This window comes from Telmatherina bonti (assembly GCF_933228915.1).
Source record: "Telmatherina bonti genome assembly, chromosome: 4".
Taxonomy (NCBI): Eukaryota; Metazoa; Chordata; class Actinopteri; order Atheriniformes; family Telmatherinidae; genus Telmatherina; species Telmatherina bonti.
In genome coordinates, this window is record NC_136622.1 from 28,474,334 (window position 1) to 28,495,638 (window position 21,305).

Below are 21,305 nucleotides of genomic sequence, written 5' to 3' on the forward strand. Positions count from 1 at the left end.
ATGTTAATGCCTCAACAAACACCAGAACTGAAAAGGGTATTGTCTCCATGGAGGGTTTACACAGTTTTCTTTGCTATAAGTACATTTTAAGCTGTGTGAGAGCTGATGATAACTTCTGGATTAAAAAAAATGAAAAAATGTCAAGTTCTTTATTCTGACTTAGAATTGACGATGAGCGCGTAATAAAGAATTTATAACGCAGAAATGTTTTGTGTGTTGTTTACAAATGAGCTGTGAAGTAACTGATTCTTAATTAAATAATAAATTCTCCCGTCTGTGCTGTGGAGCTGCTGACAGTAAAGTATTTACTTTCCATTTATACAACAACTCGAACTTCACACAGGAGCCACTTCCCGTCTGAACGCTATTATCCCAGCAGCTGAGAACAGCATCTGACAGGCTGATTAATAATGAAAGCTTTGCTCCACCCTGGAATTCCACCATCCCAGTAGGATTTCTATTAATGTTGATTGACCCTGGCTCACTCCGTGCCACCTTGGCACAGCTCGCTGCTACCCCAGTGCCTTCTTAGGTGCCAGTGCAGGTTAGCTGATACATGAATAATTCCCAGTGGACATTAACTGCAAGAAGTAGGGCAGTGGATTCAGTGGTGTGTTCTTCTTTCCACCCCTGCTCTCAATCCCCCTCATCAGCAGGCTGTTAATATTTAATTATACAAGCTTCATTTCGCACTCTCCTTCTAAAACCGCAAGCTGCAGATGGACAGGGGGTTGGTTCAGGATACAACAATGAAACGGATCAAAGAAGCAGACCGTGGAGGATGAAGATGCTAGTTTTTTCCAGTTGAAATAGATCTGGGAAGATGGAGGGGGATATATTGTGAAGCTGCAACATCTGGTAAATTAAAACTGATAATAATAAACGATCAGGGCTGCATGGTGACATGGTGGTTAGCACTGTGGCCTCCCAGCAAGAAGGTTTCTGGTTCGATCCTTGCTTGGGGCGAGGTTTAGGCGGTGGCCTTTCTGTGTGGAGTTTACATGCTCTCCCTGTGTATGCGTGGGTACTCCAGGTTCCTCCAAAGACATGCATGTTAGGTTAATTGGTTACTCTAATTTGCCCTTAGAAATGAGTGTGAGCATGAGTGGTTGTTTGTCTCTGTGTGGTCCTGCGATGGACTGGCGAGCTGTCCAGGGTGTACCAAAGACTGCTGGGATAGGCTCCAGCTTCCCCACGACCCTTCATCGGATTAAGTGGTTATGATAATGAATAAATTAATAAATGACCTATATAGTACAGTCACATTTTTTTTGCAAAATAACCCTGGAAAGGTTGCTTAAAAAAGATACTTTGAACAAAACACTTCTGATACTGGCAAAGCTGATGCCAGTAAATCCATTTTGTCTTAGTACGCTAATGCAAGAGACAACATTGCTGATCCTTGTGTTGGCATTGTTTTTTTTCTGGGTATCAAGGCCGTTTTTGATTACTGGTGCTGCTGCTGCTGTGTGAACATACTTTCTGTAAAGTTCACAGTGTAGACAATATGGTAATTTGCTGTCAGAGCAGTAAGTTTTAAACGTTTAAACCACCAAAACTCACAAAAATACGGGCAAAGTGGAGCTGTTTCTTTGTTTGTTTTGCTGTATATACTTCACCCCCTTAATTATGTAACAAATAAATGCTGGAGCTTTTTCACAGATATTTGACAGCACAGAAAACTTTAATGATACACAAAGACAAATTAGGCTGCCTTGTACAATCGGATTCTTTCCTGTATGTTTCCACACTGTTTACATTTTACACATGGCCAGTTTAGACAAGAGATCATCTGTCAAGCTCTATAAGCTCATGATTAGTGGATTCAAGGCACTGCTCAGACTTCTCGCAATGCGGAGGTGATGTTTACGGTTTCAGCTGATTTATTCAAGAAATATGGGACTCTCATGGAAAGTATTTAATGGTGAAAATCCATCCTATTAGACTTTTGGGTGATTTCGTTTTTAACAAATCTTATAGGAGTAGGATCTTGCAGATGAAGTGGTAGAGCATTAATAATTTATGAATGAGCCTTTTTATAGAGCACAGCCCCTGAGATTCATAATTCTATTCACATTAGGCCTCTAAAAAAAAGTTTTAAGTTTTAATAAATAGGTATTAAAACTTTAACTGATATTAATAGCACCAATTAAAGGGCACACTGTGGAGATATGCATCATTTCTGTACTGGTAGAGTGGAAAACCCACTTGGCAGAACCTCCCTTGGCTTTCTGTGTCTCTCCATCTATCTTTCTCTCATTTTAAACTCTCACACATTCATTCTTGTACATACCTCATCGCTATCCACCCATTCATTTTCGAAGCTCAGTTGTTTTAATTCACAGGGAGGCTGGAGTCGATCCCAATTGCTAGCAGGTGAGAGTTTGTGTACACCCTGGGCATGCTGCAAATCCCCCACATGGCCAACATAAAGAGAAAAACCACTATTCTCACAGCCACTCCTACAAGGAGAATTCAGAAACCCTCTATCGCCGCTGTCTTTCCAAGTAAAAGACAATCCTCAAAACGACACTCCCCTGCGGACATTGTGCAGAAATGTTAACATCTGTTCAAACATTTTTATGACCACCATAAATAACAAAACTGTCCTGTCTGCTCTAAATGTGTGAGCTGCAGCGTTTTACACCACCTCATCATTCCATAATCAATTCACTGAACATTACAGCTACAAGATGAAAACGCTTGACCATCCGTGCTTTTTGACTGATGGGCAATTTTTCTTGTCTCCCGCATCATCGTTTCCCCCATGTGCGCCAGGTCAAATGGTGTGTGTTAGTCAGCCAATAGTCATTCATTTCAGTTTATGAAGTGGAACCTGGGCTTGACGGTCATGCCATTAAAGACATTAACATGCACGTCTTTGCTACAGGTACCAAAGCGCATGCATGTTAGACTGTTTTAAGCGCCCCATTTAACAGTTACTGCTGTTTGTTTCCAGCGGTTGTACGGTACAAGCCTGGTGGTCCTTTTCGCCGTGACCAGCTGCAGTACAGCAGCGGGGGGGGCAATCTCCGTAGATTTTTCTCTGCCTTTAGCATTTTTCTGATGTACCACGGTGCCCAGGGAAATGTTGAAAAAGGAAGAAAAGAAAGTGCTTTCCTTTGTTCTGCTGTTCCTAACACAGAACTACAATTTTCTGGCAGGAGCCAAGAAAAAGGGTTGACTTAAATAATGGCTTCTGTGTTCTAATTTGTGTAGGGATTTATCCTGAAGCTTGGCCAGAGAGTTTTGCGAGCCGATCAGTGGGAGCAGTCAGACAGGAATGAAGTGGGAGAGTGGGGAAACGAAGACAGAGACAGGAAGAGAGAGAGAAGCAAAGAAAGAGGGACTGAGGTTCCGCTTCTTTGCTCTGGTGATTCCCGATGAAATTGATTCTCATACCTCCAGAGATCTCCCACTGTCCCTTTTCTCCCCTTCGTCCCGCCTCTATTACATACCTGTCCAGAGGATGAATGATCTACACATTACCCATGAGTACCGCTGACCAGTACACACATCAGTGACTCCCAGAGCTCAGGGACCTCACAGACACCCTGACGAGACAGATGGAGAGACAGAGCTGGAGATGGCCGGGGAGGGGGGGGGGGGGGGGGGGTACAGTAAAGAGAAACAATCGAAGCTGGCTATAAAGATGAGCACGGCAATGAGAACATAAAAAAGAAGTGGGAAGAAATGCACCAAAATGACTAGGGATGAGAAAGGGGTGAAGGTGTGATTACAGCAGCAGAAAAAGATGTGCAGGCATTAGCAGGTGAGGGGAGATAGCAGAAGCAATGGGTTAGGGTATTACGAGGTATAGGCATGGGTGGGGGGGGGAGTTAAAAAAAAAAAAGATGAGGGATTCCCAGTGAAGAAGAAAAAAATGAAAATGACATGAACTGTTAGCTCGGGGAACTGTTACGAAGAGGGCGTTAGGCTCTGCCAAAGAGCTCTAAGGGAGGCAATCAAGGCTAGTGGAGGCTGCGCCTGTAGTTCACCGCTGGTCTCCCAGGGGATAGGTGTCACTCGTGTGTAGAAGGAGAGCAGCCACTTAAATGAATGGAGCTCTTTATCTGAGCCTGAACAGCGAGTTATTACCTACTGAGTAGACACTACGGAGAGGGCTCAATTTCCACAGCAGTGATCCCCTAGGACAGGGGGTGGGGAGGGTGCAGGAGGCTAAAGGGAAGGAAGGGGTGAAAAAGCAAAGAGGAAGTTCACATCTGTGCCTTATTTCATAACAGGCTGTGACATCTCTGGCCTCCATGCTATAACAAAGCCCCGAAGCATGGCCAAGCATCACTGGCAAAAGCAGCATTAGTGTGGATTGCTGCAGGAAAAGCACACAATAATAACACCCACTGGGAAGGTCTCTACCCGTAGTGTCTGTCTGTGACTCTCTTATGCATTTGGATTAGAAAGACTGGAATGATTTAAATATATTCACCCATGCATCTTTGCTGAATTGAAAACAGCACAACAGTGCTAGGTAATTTGCACATTTCAGTTCTTGTTCCCTCTCTCATCTTTTTCTTCTTCCGTTTTTTGAATGAACTGATTTACTTTGGTGAAAATCTGAATTTCAGACATATCAAAAACTCACAATCCTAAAAGAGTTGGCTTGGAAACTCAACTTTGCCCTCAAGACTAGCTGTATTAACCTTCTAATAGGTTAGCTTGGCTTTCTGCCCGGTGTAAGCAGCTATCAGCTCCTTGTGACTCAGACTGTGTAAAAACAATGCCAACAAATCTGTCTTTAAAAACCTTCATTAATGCAAATAGATACAATTTACGGAGCTTTATTAGTTACAAAACGGAAATCTGGCAATGAAACTTGGAAAAGTGATAAGGAGTTAATTATTTTCACTCAGTATTATTTGATTTGTCTACACCTGTAATTGTCCCAGAAATATCCGATTACTGCCTGTCTACTGGCACAGTGCAGAGCTTCAGGAGGAGGATGGCGCCAGTCTAAACCCAGTGTTCTGAAGCTCTGTGGGCACCGGCTGCAGCTTGGCTCCCCTGATGCTGCTAGATGGCTTTAATTGGTCTCCTCTGGCTAGTAGAGGTGGACAGGAATCCTTTCTAACTAATGTAGAGAGCTGCAATAAGAGTGGTAACCAATTCAGAGAAGCATGCTCAAGTCCTATTCCAGTAATCCCCTAAAAAACTTTTCCTCAGAATTTAACTTTCTACCGTTTTTACTATGAAAAATATCTTTATGCCTTCAAATAGTCTGGTTATGACAACATATCTTACCAGCAGTAGCTAGTGTCGGCTTGGAAACACTGAATGTCACTCAACCTTAGTTATGTTCTGTTTGTACTTTTAACCATTTTCATATGACATATGCGGCTGTAGCACAGGAGGAAGAGCAGTTGGCTTGCAACTGGAAAGTTGGAAGTTCAATGTGCCGAAGTGTCTTTGGGCAAGACACTGAATCCCGAGTTGCCCCCTAATTTGCCAATTGGGCTATGAATGTGTATGGAAGTCACTTTGGATGCAAGTGTCTGCTAAATGACTGTAGAAAAGAAGATAGAAAACAGCCATATAGCCCCATCCTGCAATGTTTCTTTGTCTTTTCTTTTCTTTTTTTTTTTTTTTTTTATCGTTTGTTACTCCAACCTCCTACATGGGACACACACACTCTGACCTTATCTTTCTGAGAATGTGCATGGTGTTTTGCTGAGTGAAGCAAAAATCCCCAGCCAGATTTAGCAGAGGAGAAGTTTCAGTCAAGCAGACACGAATGATAATGTGTATGTTCAGTACGCATTCTTGGAAAAGTGGAGTAAGAACAGATCTATATATGAGTTTATAAGAAAGAATTAACCATTCAATTAATTTTGTGAAAATGTAAAAAAGGAAAAGAAAAAAACACTCCTCATATTTGCCTTCTACCATTTGTTGAAAGTTTTGTTATTGTTTTTTTTTTTTTTGTTATTAAATTATCTATCTTTGTCATATAGAAACAATGAAGAAACAAAATGCTGCCACAAATTTGTGACAAAACAAGAAAAAGAAAGATTTAGACCATTTTATGTTTTGTTTTTGTCTAATACAGCATGATCTGGTTCAACTTCACATGAAACCCCATCAGGTTGATTGGTAATGTATTATTCACAGGACATGGAGGAGAGAATAACTGGTGCCAAAACAAAGTATCTCACCAGAGCTGATGTGATTTTCTTGCTATCACTAATCATTTCAAGCTCAATGCATTCAGTCTTAATCTTTATATGGGCCATACATCTAAAACTTTGAGCTCTAAAGGTAAAGAAAGGGGAAAAAGTAACTGGAGGAAGATTATGAATATCTTTATACTCCTGGACAGATGCTGTACGTACTTAGGAGACTATCTCCAGAGTCTTGCACAATGAAAGAGATAACTCCAAAGTGACAAACTGACAAGCAAACACAATGAAAAACCAAACATGGAAATAAAGCACATGAAGCTCCTATTTATCTAAGTGATCACAAACAAAAAGACACAGACCACTCCCCATCTTCTATTGCTCATGTGGGAATTGAGAGCTGAGGACAGGGAATGAGAAAAATGCAACGTAAACACAGCCAACGACACCCCATCGCCTCAGCACCAGAAGCAGACCTTGAAGAGGTACAATTTTCCCACAGTTACATGAAAAGACAAGCAAAGAAAAACTGGCTGAGACTAAATAGGATGGGAAAGTGATGTGCAAATGATACAGGACAGAGAGGAGCAAAAAAAAAACAACAAAAAAACACAATAACTGAGAGTATGATCCTCTTTAACATTTCAGCTATGTGCATTTATTGACTGAATGAGAGTGCAAGTTTTCCATTTGTCTGAAGTGTACAGAAACAAAGCTGACAGAGGAGATCAATCCGCATAACTCAACACATTCCAGCACCAGCTGTCACTCTAATTGCCTCCCTCTACTGTCTGTAGCGTCAGTTCCAAGCTTGTGTTGCGCCAGGTAACACTGTTTATGAGTCTACAGAAGATTTTGCCTGCTCTAATGAGCATTGGATTTCCATATAGAGCACAAGCTATGGATCCCTTGTGCACAGGGTCAGGTCGGGTACATTATTTACGTCTTTGTGGCATTGTGCCAATTTGGATTCTTAATGGGCTAAGCAGTGTTTACTTCTCAAAGGCTTTCAAATGAATTATTGATGAATGTGAACTGATTTGTGCTTGGAATTAGCTGAAAATAATCCACCTGGGCCCTCCACCCCTCCGTAGGTGCAATGTGTCTCTCCGAGGTAAAGAGGCTGACTGCAGACTTATGCCATTTTGCACTGTAATATGTTATCTTGATTTCTGCTGACTATAAGGTACTTACTTAAAGTAGCACTGAGAAGCTTGTCTTAAGGATACAGACCTTTTACGCTAAATGGGTAAGTGACAAGCTGGACTTTTCTCATTGGAGCCACAAAACACTCACATGTACATGTATTATATTATACACACACATATATATATATATATATATATATATATATATATATATATATATATATATATATATATATATATATATATATATATATATATATATATATATATATATATATATATATATAGATATATATATAGATATATATATAGATATATATATAGATACACAGATAGATAGATAGATAGATAGATAGATAGATAGATAGATAGATAGATCGTGTGTGTCTGTGTGTTAGTATATATAAGTGTGTGTGTGTGTATATATACATTTAAAAGTAATCATGTTCTAAATAACATTTTTTTAATTTTCCAAAGAGTAATCTCTAAGATGGTCAGGGCACTGACGAGGGCTTCCATAAAACCTGCTGATCTGACTCATCATCCTCTCACCTTTCCTTTTGTGCCTTTTGTAGCCTATCATAAATTAATCTAACAGGTTTTTCTTGATCTTCTTTTTAAATCTAGATGGATGAAGGATACTGCATTAATCCCTGTTGAAAATAATAAAGAAAGATTAGCCATTTGCTGAGACTCTCTTTTAATTTACTGACATGGCTTTCACATGTCTGTAGTTTGAACTGAAAGCAGCAAGAAAGATTAACTCTATGAAGCTAGGAGAAAAAGAAATAAGGGGTGTGAGTTGATGCAGCAAATACACATCACCATATGACTCTTTGCCATCCCAGCTTTATCTCTGTCTTTGACATCCGCATTGAACACAAAATCTTACTGACTTTAAAGGGAAGATGGTGCTGAGTTACTCTTTTTTTAAACTAATCTATGGCTTCAACTGTGAGTTAAATTCTCAACAGTATGCATCTTGGATGTGGAATGGAAAAATCTGTATAGTTTTCAGAGAAAGTCTGAAATACAGTGAAGAAGAGCTGAAGGAGGACATAACTTTAACATTTGAGAATTTCTTCCCACTGTGCTCCTGTAAGTGCTGCCAATTTCTCCAGACCCTGATTCATTTTCTTGGCCCTCTTTGGTGTCAGAAAAGGAATAGGCTTTGCATCTGAAGTTTGGTAATAAACTCTTGGATAAGATCCATCCTCCGGACAGAATGGGCCAGTCTGAGTGAAGAATACAAACAAGTTTCCTCAGCAGTCTGTCAGAGGGAACTGGCTCTACTTTCTTTCCAGTTTGTGTGTGTATTTTCTTACCATTTCAACTTACTTGTTTATTTTTGGCTCGAGAATACCCATCTGCCATTACTGGTGACATGCCTTTCAGCACTTGACAGGGTTTGAGAGCACAGCTCTGTACAGAGAAAAAGTCTGCTTAATTAGTGGGACTGTGGAGTCCAGAGATGTGTTTTTCTCATTACGGACATTCCAATGAATATTCACATGGCCTTGCTCGGAAATGAATAGTCATTGTTAAATATCGGGGAAGAAATCCGAGTCTGACGCAAAGCTATTTCAAGACATAATGTCATATCTAAAGTTTAATATCTTGCATATTAGCTTGACTTCTAGCTCGACGGCAGAGATGGAGGTAATTGCTTCATTTTTCTCTGAGGTGTGTTGCTCACCAGCGTGAACGAGACTCACCATGATGCTCCGCAGCTCTTTCTCAGGTTTCTCAGGTGTCTGTGCACGGAGCAGAGATTGATGTGCTCCGTCTTCCACTCCTAGTCTGCCCCGTCTGTTTCATCCTGCTGAGCTAATCCAAGCTGGCCAAATCCCTCTGCCATGCAGGTCTACATCGGAGCTGTCCTGCTGGGTGCAATATGCCACCCGCCTCCCTGGCAATGCCAGCCCTGTAGGGCTTCACGTCCAACTGCGGTGTGTTGTCAGTAAACAGACAAAGATGGATGAATCATGCAAGTAACTCAGAGCAGGAAGTTCCGCGACATTAACGTATAACTGAATCATGGCAAAGAGTTATTGACTCCTGGGTAACGCTACATGGCAACACGACCATTTCTGTGCGACCATGTGCTAATAGTGCAGATCCCTGCGCCCACAGATAAACCCTAACCACTTTTTCTTTTTGTTAAGAACGTTGCTCTATCAAAGACTGTCATAATTAATTACACTTACACACTCCAACCATTGTTGGAAGAATCTGATCTGTTCACAATGACGAGTTTTCAGCATGATGAACGTTTTCACTGCAGGAAAGCTGCTTTGGTTGGGCCAAGTGGTGTTGCTTGGTTCAAGTGTGGAGAATGCAGCACATAACACCCAAGCCACTGCTGCTGGCAATCACCTGACTTCTTTCATAAGCCTAGCCTGATGTTACAATGGTTTTGCACAGAATAAGCAGAATAAATTTAATTTAATGTCCAATTTGACTGATTTGGATTACTCCATTTTCACATGCAGATATACCTGGAAATAATCTTGAAAAGTCCAGAGCTGTGGTGCACACGAACATTGTTTTACTCTGTGTGTATGGTCTGGAAATCTCATCCACTACAGCAATCAGTGTTGCACCCTACTGAGTACAACACTGAATATCGGATTAAGTTCATGCACAAGGGAACAAGCTGTTCTTGCACCTAATTGGCAGTTGACTTTTAGAAAAGGATTCAGAATAAAATGAAAAATAAAAATTTCCATTTTTCAGTTTCCATTCTTTTTGTTAAAATTGTCTCTTCTTTTATCTAATCTCTGTCATGACAAATGTTTCAGAACTCACGCAGACATAGTGAGTCTTCTCACGCTCTGTTTGCATGGTTTGCCTTTATCTTTGGCATCCATTGAGTTGGACATGTTGCACCGATTAGCCTGGCACACAACCCCATTATCTGTCTATTGTGATATAACAACCGAGAGCCTTTCGCATCACTTTAGAAAAAGAGGTACTTTCTGCATCCAGCACCGGTGGCACTCTTCACTACTTATGTCTTCTTTCAGCCAATTAAGTCAGAAAGATTTGGGGTGCCTGCTCTGGGCCTACAGTGTCCTCTGTTGGCATTTAAAATCAATATACGTTGGACCTTATTAGCTGGTCTGAGGGATGCAATATAGGCAAGATCACGTCTATAATGACCCCTCTCTCCTTCAGAGCTCACACGGCTGAATTCAAAATCCTCATGAAAACTAAAATAAAATAAAGGTCAATGTAATCGCTGTTCATCGTTGCAGGAGTCCAGAGCTGCATGAGCTGGACACAGCAGAAAACAAAGCATAGCATGTCCACACATACTCATTCAGTCATTACTGCTACATAGGAAGTCTTCCAGTAACTCCTGTCTCTGCACCACCTGCAGAGATTTGAGCAAGACACATACAGGGGCATGCCAAATTTTAATCTAATTTCAATAATTTATCATAATTTTGTTTTGCTTGTAGTTTTAGGATGACATTAAAAAAAATGTACTACTTGAAACGTATTGCAGTTTAAACTATACTGACTATTGCAGCTTTAAAAAAAACAGTAAAAGACAATAAGACTGCAAGAAAAGACTGTTATTAAACAGAATACTGCTGTATTGCACCAACATAAATGGGTTATTGATGGAATAAAAGATGGCAGATGGGCTAAGAGTCTATTGCCATGCTGCCAGCTTTGTTAGGCACAGCAGTTCATAACTGTAAGATGGTACTGGGCGCTACACTTTTACTTCCTCACAGAGTGTACATAGTTGGTGAAACTTATTAATCAAAATAAAACAAAGCACCAGCTGTACAACCATATGATAGGTATGTGCTGAACAAAGCCCTTTAGATTCACACTGCTACGGATGCAAGTGTCTGGAAATAATTAAAGGCATTAGGGGGACACTTCCGCTGATTTATCTTTTAATTACATCGAGTAGTTCTGTTTTTATTGTCAGTTTTGTTCTCATTACCCACCGTGTTATTCAGTGCTTGTTTACTAACAATTATTAGCATGTATGTGCCATCACCTAATTAACAAACACAAAAAAAGAAACGTTCATTAGGCCATTATATGATGACTTGATCACACTGTTAAAAGCTACGGTTTAAAAAGGTAAAACATGACAAACAAATAAATGAGTCTAATCCTTTCTTACCATCAGCTATACAGTTGTATTCATGGAGGTTAATGCAGGTATCTTTCATCAAATAAAAGCAGCTGATCCCTCAGGTTCATAAATCCCTTTGCTTGGAACAAATGGAAAGATTAATTGATGCTGACAAAGTTTAGAAGCTGATGTGCTCCTACTGTTCGACACTGGCTTTTATATTGATGCATCAATAAAATCTTTAATACGGTTTAGCATTAAGGGATTTGGGATAAACACTATCAGTGAAAATATAGTAAGTGTTTATTTAAAAGCTAAAAGAACAAATTTAAAGATAAATTATGTAACAATAAACCAGGTTGGTAAAATATAACGGATCTCTTAACCCTTTTACTTTTAAACTGAAAGAAAAGGCCAGAGAAACATGTTTCTCTTTGTTTTTCTGTTTGTTTTGGACACGAATAAACAAAATAAATGATTTTTTATTTTTTTTTGCAAGCTAATTGATTAAGATGTTTAAAAAACAAGTTCATAATAATGTAACGATAGTGAGATAGTTGACATTTGAAAGAGTAGTCTGTTTAACAAACATCCAAAGTTTTTTGGTAGAGATGGCTCAGGCAGGGTTCATTTGTGTGTGATGAAAGAGTTATACTCCTCTACTATAGTCTTTGCATGATAATAAGGATGGGTGGTGTACAGACTTTATCATTTATATTGGTATAAGTTATGCAGGTATTTTTCAAATGACGCATTAAATCAGGGAAAACCTCCTGTAAAACCAGGCCGAAGCTCATTTCTCTTGCTCTTTATGTGTCACCGACCCACTGCCTTCTTTTCCTCTGGGTGTGTCAACATTAAGCTGAGCTGCACTTGCCTGCAACTTCTCTTCGTGGTTGCTACTTTACTTACTTTAAGACAAAGAAATTAAATAATTAAAGGGGTGCTATTATGGTATTTGGAGTTTTCTGAGCTTTCTACAGTGTTACAGTGTTGAATCCTCATCAGACATGTGAACGACACTGTTTTTTATCACCTAAACGCATGTTTGAGTTTGAGTTTGAGTTCCAGCGCGCTCTGTGTTCGGTTTCCGTGGCGACGAAAAACGCGTTGTTTTAGAGAGTTTTTTCTACTTGGAAATCCTTGTGACGTCCCGGGGGATAAGGTTCGGTGATTGGTTACCTTCTACTGGTTAACAAGGGCATGTACAAATACATCAGGCGGGTGGAAAACGTGGGATACAGTTATTTCCAACGATGGCTGGTGAGTTTACCAAAGAGAGACATCCTGCTGCATTCGTTGCTGTGGGTTGCTGTTTTCCACTTCGTTTTCAGGGTCTGATTCAGGTTCCAACATGTAGGGCTGTATGCTATGTGTTGATATTGTATTGTGTTTTTTCATTGAGTTCATATCAGCCTAATCCTTCTGTTTATGAGACGTTACAATGACGGCAAAAGCAGTTGCGGTGCGCGCTCCCGATGTAGAGCAGTAGCGGAAGGCGGGGCTTAATGCAGAAGAGTCTTAATCCACTCGTTTTGCCCACAGGCTGATCTGACAGCCTACGGTGAGGGTCGGTCTGAAGTAAATAAAGCGATTTGTGACAATAACTCCATCAATCCCAGCCCTTTTGGTCTCAGAAATAAAAATCAATTAGCCTGAAATGCACATAACAGTTCCACTTTAAGAAGTCCTACATTTAGCAAGTTGCTGGATGAACTGTGGCTAAATTCAGTGATAGAATTTTCATGTCTAAAGATAATGCCGCTCTCTCTGAGCTTTGCATGCAAGACGATATTCAAGTTTTATAATTAACTGAAAGCTGGCAAGAAGAACATCGTAAAACATGGCCTTGAATTTGTCAAATCTGTGGCTGGAACTGAAAGTTTAGTCTCATTGCGTAGCAAGAGAAGAAAACCTCCAATGTTTCTCATGTCATTACAGTTTTTAGATTAAAGTACAGGTGACATCCTGTGTGTCATTGAGCTGCAGCTGAACATATTATCCAGCGGCACCATTCCACCTAGAAATACCAAAATAGACATTTTGGTTCATATCCCCCAGCCCTTTTTGGTAATAGTGATCAATCTTACATGGGCTGTAATACAACTAATTATGACAATAAATGCAGTTTGGATGGGCCCCGGGCAAGGCCCACCAATTCAAACACCAGGACCTCTCATCCAGGAACTAGATTTTTAATTTTATACAGAAACTTTTATAGAATTTATATAATTTTCATTACAATCGTTTTCATTTTGGTATCACCATGTTAAGGAATAAGTCCTGTGAATGCCTTCCTTTTACTGTGTGAGAAAACTTACCTCTCTAGATATCCACAAGTATTGTGTCTAAGAATATAACCTGTGTGTGTAATTGCCAAATTGGCTAACTTCAGCATAATGGTAAGACCGCCATCCATAAACACATCCATAAACTAACATAACATGAAGAAAGCAAAGGCTATAGATTGTCACATTACAAGACATTTCCAACACCATGGCTGAATACAGCCAACAAGATGCGACCTAGCAAGAAAGCAAATGCTAATGTGTCCCGCCTTCTCCTCTGCCTCTGAAGGCATCATCTGCAGATGTTTTAAAGTCAGTTTTCAGCTGACCTTTACGAACAGGACTAAGTTATTTACAATGACCTTGATGCAGTATGTTGCAGTATGCAGGTTATTGTCTGAGTTGCATAACAAGCTAAGTTTGGCTTCACACAAGTAGGTGTTTTTTTCAAGAATGAAGGATGTAAAGCATTTGTGCAGGTTAATGTTCCCCTACACTTCCTCTCTGACTGGGATGTAGACGTTTGTCGACTGACAAGATCATAATGAAGCATCTGAGCTGTGCTCTGTGTTGTCCTGCGTGAAATGTGACCCGTGACACCAAACGTAAGTCTCATGATATTACTGTTTAGGTACCATGATTAACTAACCTCGCCTTAGTCCGTTGATTAGTCATAAAATATTTATTGGATTATATTATAAGACAGACTTTGCTAATCCTAAATTAAATGTTCTTCTTTATGTTGAATATGTCAGGTCACAGCTGACATCAGCTTAATAAGTGTCAATATAGTGGAGCCAAAAACTTATATCTAATGATTTTCTGTTCTTTTTCTGCTTCAGTTTGTTGCCAAATATGAAATTATTATTAAATTATTTGATAAACAGAGCACAGCCATCACCATCAAAAGTCTATCTTATTTCCATGTCCTGTTGCCACTACTGGTTTGTAAATACTACTTCTGATGCTTGAAATCTCTGAGATTTAATGGTTTTACATTATATTATGTCATAAAATATTACATTAGCAGAAATAAGAAAGTTCAAAAGGAAAAAAAAAATCATCCTGCAATAAAAAAAAATAAAAAAAAAAAAAAAAAAGTCCCACAGAATCATTAACACCTTTACCTTCAATCTAATCTTTATGACATCATCTATTATTATAACAATCACACTGACGAATCCATTGAGAGGTTCCTCCAAGCTGAATATACAGGGCAGTTAACCGCTAAGAAAAAAAAAATCACATGATGATAACTGCATTATAATTATCCTGTCACTAGTTTTCTTTCCTTTAGATGCCATTTCTAAATGCTAAGCTCACTCAACTTGTTGTGCCAGAAGCACTTCCTTAAAAAGTGGTGCTGTCAACTCATTTATTCAAGTACTTTACAACCGAGTCATACATGAGAGGCCTGGAGCAGCAGCTGCACATTGGCAGAAATGCACATGCATTTAACTCCAAACCCACTGTCTTATGACTGTTCAGCTGGAGCTAAAACAGGTTTGCAAGAGGGAGAGAAATCACTGGTGAAAGGATAGGAAGTGTTTCCAATTCAGCAGAGGAAGATGTTGGAGAAAAATGTAATGAGGGTGATATCTGGAGCTAGACTGCTTTAGAAGAGAGAGTTGTGGAAAGATAGAGACACAGAGAGAAGTTGAGAGGAGTGCAGCTTGCCGGTAGAGCTGGAAGTTGACAGGTAAATTAGCATCTGTGGCTAATGGGGTAAAAACCTGCCAAGCCCTCGAAGGCACCCTTTCACTCCAACAAACAGGCAGCCTGTTGACCCAACCACTGCCTCTGTCACTCCTTTTCTCAGTTGTAGCATCAAAGCCCGGCAACAAACGCCCTCCCACTGGTGCACTCGCTGACATGCTAACAACACACACCGACACAGTCTCACGCCGAGCCGGAGTACGTGGGCACACAGGATAACCTACCCTAATAGGATTTAAAATGAATCGGAGATGAATCTTGAAATGTTCAAAACGGTTTTGAGATCCTGGCCTTTTGACTCATCCTCTGTCAAGCTTTTTTTTTTGTTTGTTTGTTTGGTTTTTTTTTTAGCAGTGTGAGTGAGATGCGGTGAGAAATCACAGATCACAGCATGAATCCTGAATCGGGTGTGTGTGTAGTTGTTTACAAGCTGCTCATGAAGGCGAAGGGTAAAATCTCTCTCATGCGGCTGACTTTTTTTCTCCGCCTTCCCGCACATAGCAGGAATCAATAGTCAGATTGCTTGTTCTCTGCATCTCTGTCATTTGTTTTTCTTTCAGTCACTTTGCTGCGTATAGCTTCGATGCAATGTTTGAGTCATAAATCAAGACCTTTGCGAAGTGGGAGGAGTGGGAGTGTGTGTGTATGTGTGTGTGTGTGTGCGAGGAGTGTGCACATGCATAAATGTTTGCGGATCTGTGTTAGAGAGACCACAGCTGGGTATTACCATATATCAGCGTGCCTGTCTTCTCGTAGCGGGTGTCTGAATGTTTCATCTAATCATTAAATGCTGACAGGCTTCACAGAGTAGCTCCACTGATCCCTGTTAGAGGAAAACGAGGCCTGACTTCATTAGAACTGTTAGTAGTAAGCTGCTTTACCCGCGCTCACGCCTGGTTTAACTGGCACTGTGATAGATGGGAGAGAAGAGGGGAAACAAAGATAGGCGGAGAGGGAGAGGGGTGAAACAAAAGGAATGCAGCGACACAGGCATTTAGAGGATCTTTAATGTGCCAGAGTCAGGTATGTGAGGATGAGGTAAGGGGAAACGGGAGGGCGCAGAGCGTGTGAACCTGAAGTTTTCAGCAGCGGGGAAAGGGATGAAGCTCAAAGTGGTGTTTGAACTGAACGGGATTAAATGATCCAAAAACGAGCAAAAACAATCAATTAACTTGTGTAGCAATTAATCAATTATTACTCTGGCGCATCGACAGCCAAAGTGCTTAACTGAGATTCCAGCATGAGGCTCTTAATGCGCTCAATGATTTGCATTGACCTCTGAGCACGCATACGCATCCCCACTCGCGCACGAGCTAATTTATGCCTGCGCGTAAGTACCTAAGCACGTAAAGATATGCACACGCGTCCTTGTTCTCAGCATATTTCTCCAGCACATTCATCTGCTTTTCTCCTGCAGGACCCCCTCCCCTCTCAACACTCAGTCTTTTTCTCCTGCCAGCAGAGATTTTTGGCTGGCTTAAGTACGCCCACAGGCCCCTCAGGGACAGCCCATGACTGATGGCACTGCGTGTGACTCCGATTCGATTCAGCCCATTTGATAAATTTATTGCTGGCATTTTGAAAATGAAATTAGAGGGACGTCTCCTGGAGACTGTTTTTCCAGCACAGGTGCCATAAATATACTTCATTTGGCAGCAGAGTGGGAGGAGGAGTGGAAGGAGGTGGAGAAGTATTGGATAAAAGATGTCATGGTAGGAGGGCAGATAACAGGGATGTTCCACACAAGTAGAAAACTGAGGAATAAGGTCACATTATACCGAGGTCCTGTATTAATCATAGTATTGGAACAACAGTAAAGGTTACTCAAACCCATCTGGAATCTTACCCAGACCTTACTATTATGTGCTGGCCTTTATTTAAACATATTTACCATGGCAGTGTGCCCCTTGCATCTCACGCTGCATAAAAAAAACAGATTGAGACTGTGGGTTGTTGACATTGCAAGTGAACACAAACACCTCCTTTCCTTCATCTTCCATGCTGAGAGGCGCAGACGAAAACATACAAACACACTCTCGCATGCCAGTTATACAAGCGTGCGCACACAAACATGTGCTTTATGTGCATTATCTTTGCTTCAAGGCCCCATGGCTCTTCCGTACTGATTACACTGTCAAAGCAGCAAAGCCATCTATAACTCACAATGTCTGAATGAATCCAGCAGGCTATTTTTCTTCATGGTACTCAAAAAGTATTTGCGACTGAGGGACTGTGAATGTTTAAAGTTGACGTTTGCAGCTAAACAGATTTGAACTGGACATACGGAGTAAACAGGACAAGAAAGACATGCCAACGGGCAAAATGCATAAATGCAGGCAAAGCATTCCTTCACCGTCAGGGTTATGCAGCCTTACTTATCTGCTTGTTGTTGAGAAATGTGTGTGAGTGCAGCTGTGGAGGGATGATGTACACCATGCCACCCTCTGCTCCCTCTCAACATTCATCAGATAGGGAAGCTAAGGCAGGCTGCATCACTTATTTTTATAGGCCAATGTGACAGCAGTGTACAACCCATGGCAATCGCATACAGAGGTTCACAGCTGTGTATATATATATGAGCATACTATGTGTAACCTGTCACGCAGATGCACTCGGTCAATGCCTGCTAAAAATCATATTAGCAGCTGCAACAGGCTGGAAGCTTTGGAAGGTGGAAAAGTCACAAAAGACATCCTATCGTTGTTTTCCTGACATATACATGCATGTTATGTGACACTGGTATGACAATGAACACGTTTCACCTGCGTTCTGCTTTGCCAACTAAATGCTCATACATACAACAACAGCTACAGTCTCATGAGCGCAGCAGGGGGCAAGTGAACGTTTCAACAAAATCAGCAGGGAGTTCCTTTGCCTGATTGTCTGCTTTGCAATCACAGAGCGTGACACACCCTCTGACACTACAGCATCGTCTGCAGGAAGAGTAGTGGGCTGGGACTGCCTGATGCCTACACCTGCAGGCTGCCACTCAGAACAAGACCCCTGCAGCGGCTTAGACAATTTCACTGTCTGGCCCCATCATCTTACAAAATCAAAACAGCCTACAGGTATGTTCCTACAAACATCTATCCCCACCGTGCTTCTCCTCTCTCCCTAATGACTCACAATGCAAAACAGTCCCCTCCCCCGTCTTCACATTAACATACACATGAAAGTGTGGAGGAGTCTAAACAGAATTGTGATTAGTCTAAGCATTAGACGTACAAAAGAGAATCCACGAGCCCAGGCTGCTGGCTGTCTATCACCGCAGGATAAGTCAGTTAGCATCGGTAGGTGTGAGTGATTGACTTGTAATCAAATAACTTTTTCTGCAATGAAAACACCGAATGACAATTTCAAATCTGCGTCAACAAAACCATCTAACGTTTCTCATCTCATTAGCAAAAATTGAGAGCACACAGTTGTACGCACAACACACACCACCCATGTAGAAAAAAAAAAAAAAAAAAAAAAAAGCAAGGTAATACAAAGGCGACTGATTGAATTGTGTCTTACCTTTTTGGGATGATACTGTGGTACCTGCAGGGGAAAAAAAAGAAGACAAACAGAGGAGTCAGTGAGAAGTCGAAAGGCTTTAAAAAGGTTGTAGCCAAATCGGAGCCAGGGGATGACGGCGATCGCTGCCAATTTTGCCTGAAAGGAAACGCGTTAAAAGCAAAGAGAAGCACTCGTCACCTTATTGGGTGCACCTGCTTAGATGTCTGTTACCACAAATAGCTAATCAGCCCGACGCATGGCTGGAAGTCACTTCATTTACACATGTAGGCATTGTCGAAATGTCTTGCTAAAGTTGGAATAGAGCATCAGAGTGAAGACGAAAGAGGATTAAAGGGACTTTTAACATGGCGAAGTTGCTGGTGCCAGGTGGGTTGGCATAAGTGTTTAACAAACTCGACAATCTCTGATGGTCTGAAAAAAAAGCGATTCGGTGAGCAGCAGCTGCCTGCACGAAAATGCTTTTAGAGGTCAAAAGCGAATGGGAAGGCTGGTTCGAGATGACTGAAAGGCAACAGTATAAGTAAGTTAAACCAAACTGTCACAACTTGGACTTTCTGTGTCTTTTTTGTCCCAATTTTCTGTTTTATTTAGTAGTTTTCCTTGTTTAGCTTCCTCATTTCTGGTTTCCTGTTTGGCTTTCCCGTTCATTAGGTTCACCTGGACTCAGTTAGCTGATTCATTACACCTGTGTCTTGTTCTGTTTCTGTCTGCATTTATAGCCCTTGCTTTCAATTCCGTTTGCTGCTTTTGTGTTTGTGTCATGTGTTAGCATATCTGTAGTTGCCTGTTTTGTTTCTGTCCCGTTTTCTGTATAGTTTTTAGTTTAAGGATTAAAATCTGTTCCCACAACTCATCTGCCTCCTGCCATTCTGTCTCATTTCATTGACAGCAACAGAATGGCAATGTCCCCCACAACAACTGGGGATCAGTCCCACAAGATATGTTCAAAGGGTTGCCAGACAATTGTAAAATAGTCTAAGTGTACCAAATAAATGTATGATTGTTTTACCAAGGATGTCAAACTGAAGCCATTTATGCAGAGATGAATGTGTAAAGTTAATACCTTGATTTTGTTTTTAATGCAAAAGCAACAAAGTTAGTACCCATGCCATATAAAAATCTGAATTTGACATTCCCTCTGCAAGAGAAGCTAATTTTGGGTTTGTAGGTGACTTGTCACAACACTGTACCAAATCCACCAAAAACTGCTTCATTCTTCTTATTTCTGAAGAACATGACAGTTTCCCAGCCTTACATTTAGAGGATGTCTGCAAGATGACCCAATAACTCACACAAATAATGACTCAGTCAGGTGGGGGTGTGTGTCAACACCAAGGTATGTTAGCTTGAGGATTGTGGCCCAAAGATTTTGACGACGACTGAGTTAAACACTGGTTTAAACCAAGAAATGCAGAAAACCATTTGTGAATGCACAACGCATCAGACTTTAAAGCAAATGGGCTTTAGCAGCAGAAGACCAAACAGAGTGACTCTTATCAGTTAAGAACAGGAAGCTGAGGCTATGCAAACACCGAAATTGGACAACATAAGATTTAAAAAAGATTGCGTGGTCTGATGAGTCTCCATTTCAGCTGCAACATTCATGACAGGGTCAGAATTTGGCATATACAGCATGAAAACATGGATCCATGATGCCTTGTATCAACAGCTGGTGGTAGGGAATGTTTCATGGCACACTTTGGGCTCCTTGATGCCAACTAAGCATAATTTAAACACAGGCTAACAGCTTGGGTTTGAAGGCAGACACCTCCTCTAACTTAAAACATAAATGTTGTTGTGAGGAAGGGTCTAGTCGCAGTCTAGACACACTTAGTTAAGCTGCTTTGTGCTTCGACTATGATGGTATTGATGTCATTAACTTGTATTTCTCTTCTTTTCTCTCAGCAGGTCTCCCCAGCTAAAGGTTGAGCTGCCTGTTGATCCTTCTTTATTGTCTTCTTCACCCCCAACCAATCAAGACAGACTGCAACCCTCCTCGAGCAAAGTTCTGCTGGATGTTTTTCCTTACCCTAAAGGTAAGTTTGGTGTTTTATCCTTTCCACTGTCACCCCCCTGGCCCTTACATGGTCAAGAAGGGAGACTTAATTAAAGTCAAGATTAAACGCAATCCGCTGGTTTCAGCTAATCTTATTATTACTGTTTCACCTGTATAAACATAGACTTTTTCACAATGAACAGGTTTAAATTGGCTGTCAATAAGTGCACTGGAATGACTTTACTTATGTAGCACTGATTCACAACACAGTTTAATTAAATGAAACCCCGCCTGAGTATTGTGCACTCATCTTCTGATGGCAAGTTCCTGCTGGATAATGCATCGGATCACACATCTCAAACCTTCTCAGGCTATTTTTGTTTTATTACAATAAGTTCACTT

At 40.9% G+C, this 21,305-nt stretch overlaps 1 protein-coding gene across 2 annotated transcripts in view; it reads right to left on the minus strand.

The window, feature by feature from the left end:
- Window positions 1–21,305, minus strand: part of LOC306755127 (cadherin-4-like) — a gene marked incomplete at both ends in the record, with an annotated part of 261,980 nt that overhangs the window by 128,085 nt on the left and 112,590 nt on the right. For both annotated transcript variants that reach the window (XM_079239397.1, XM_079239398.1), the window contains one exon: window positions 18,905–18,928. In XM_079239397.1, the coding sequence (XP_079095523.1) occupies window positions 18,905–18,928 (24 nt within the window). The remainder of the gene's footprint in view (window positions 1–18,904; window positions 18,929–21,305) is intronic.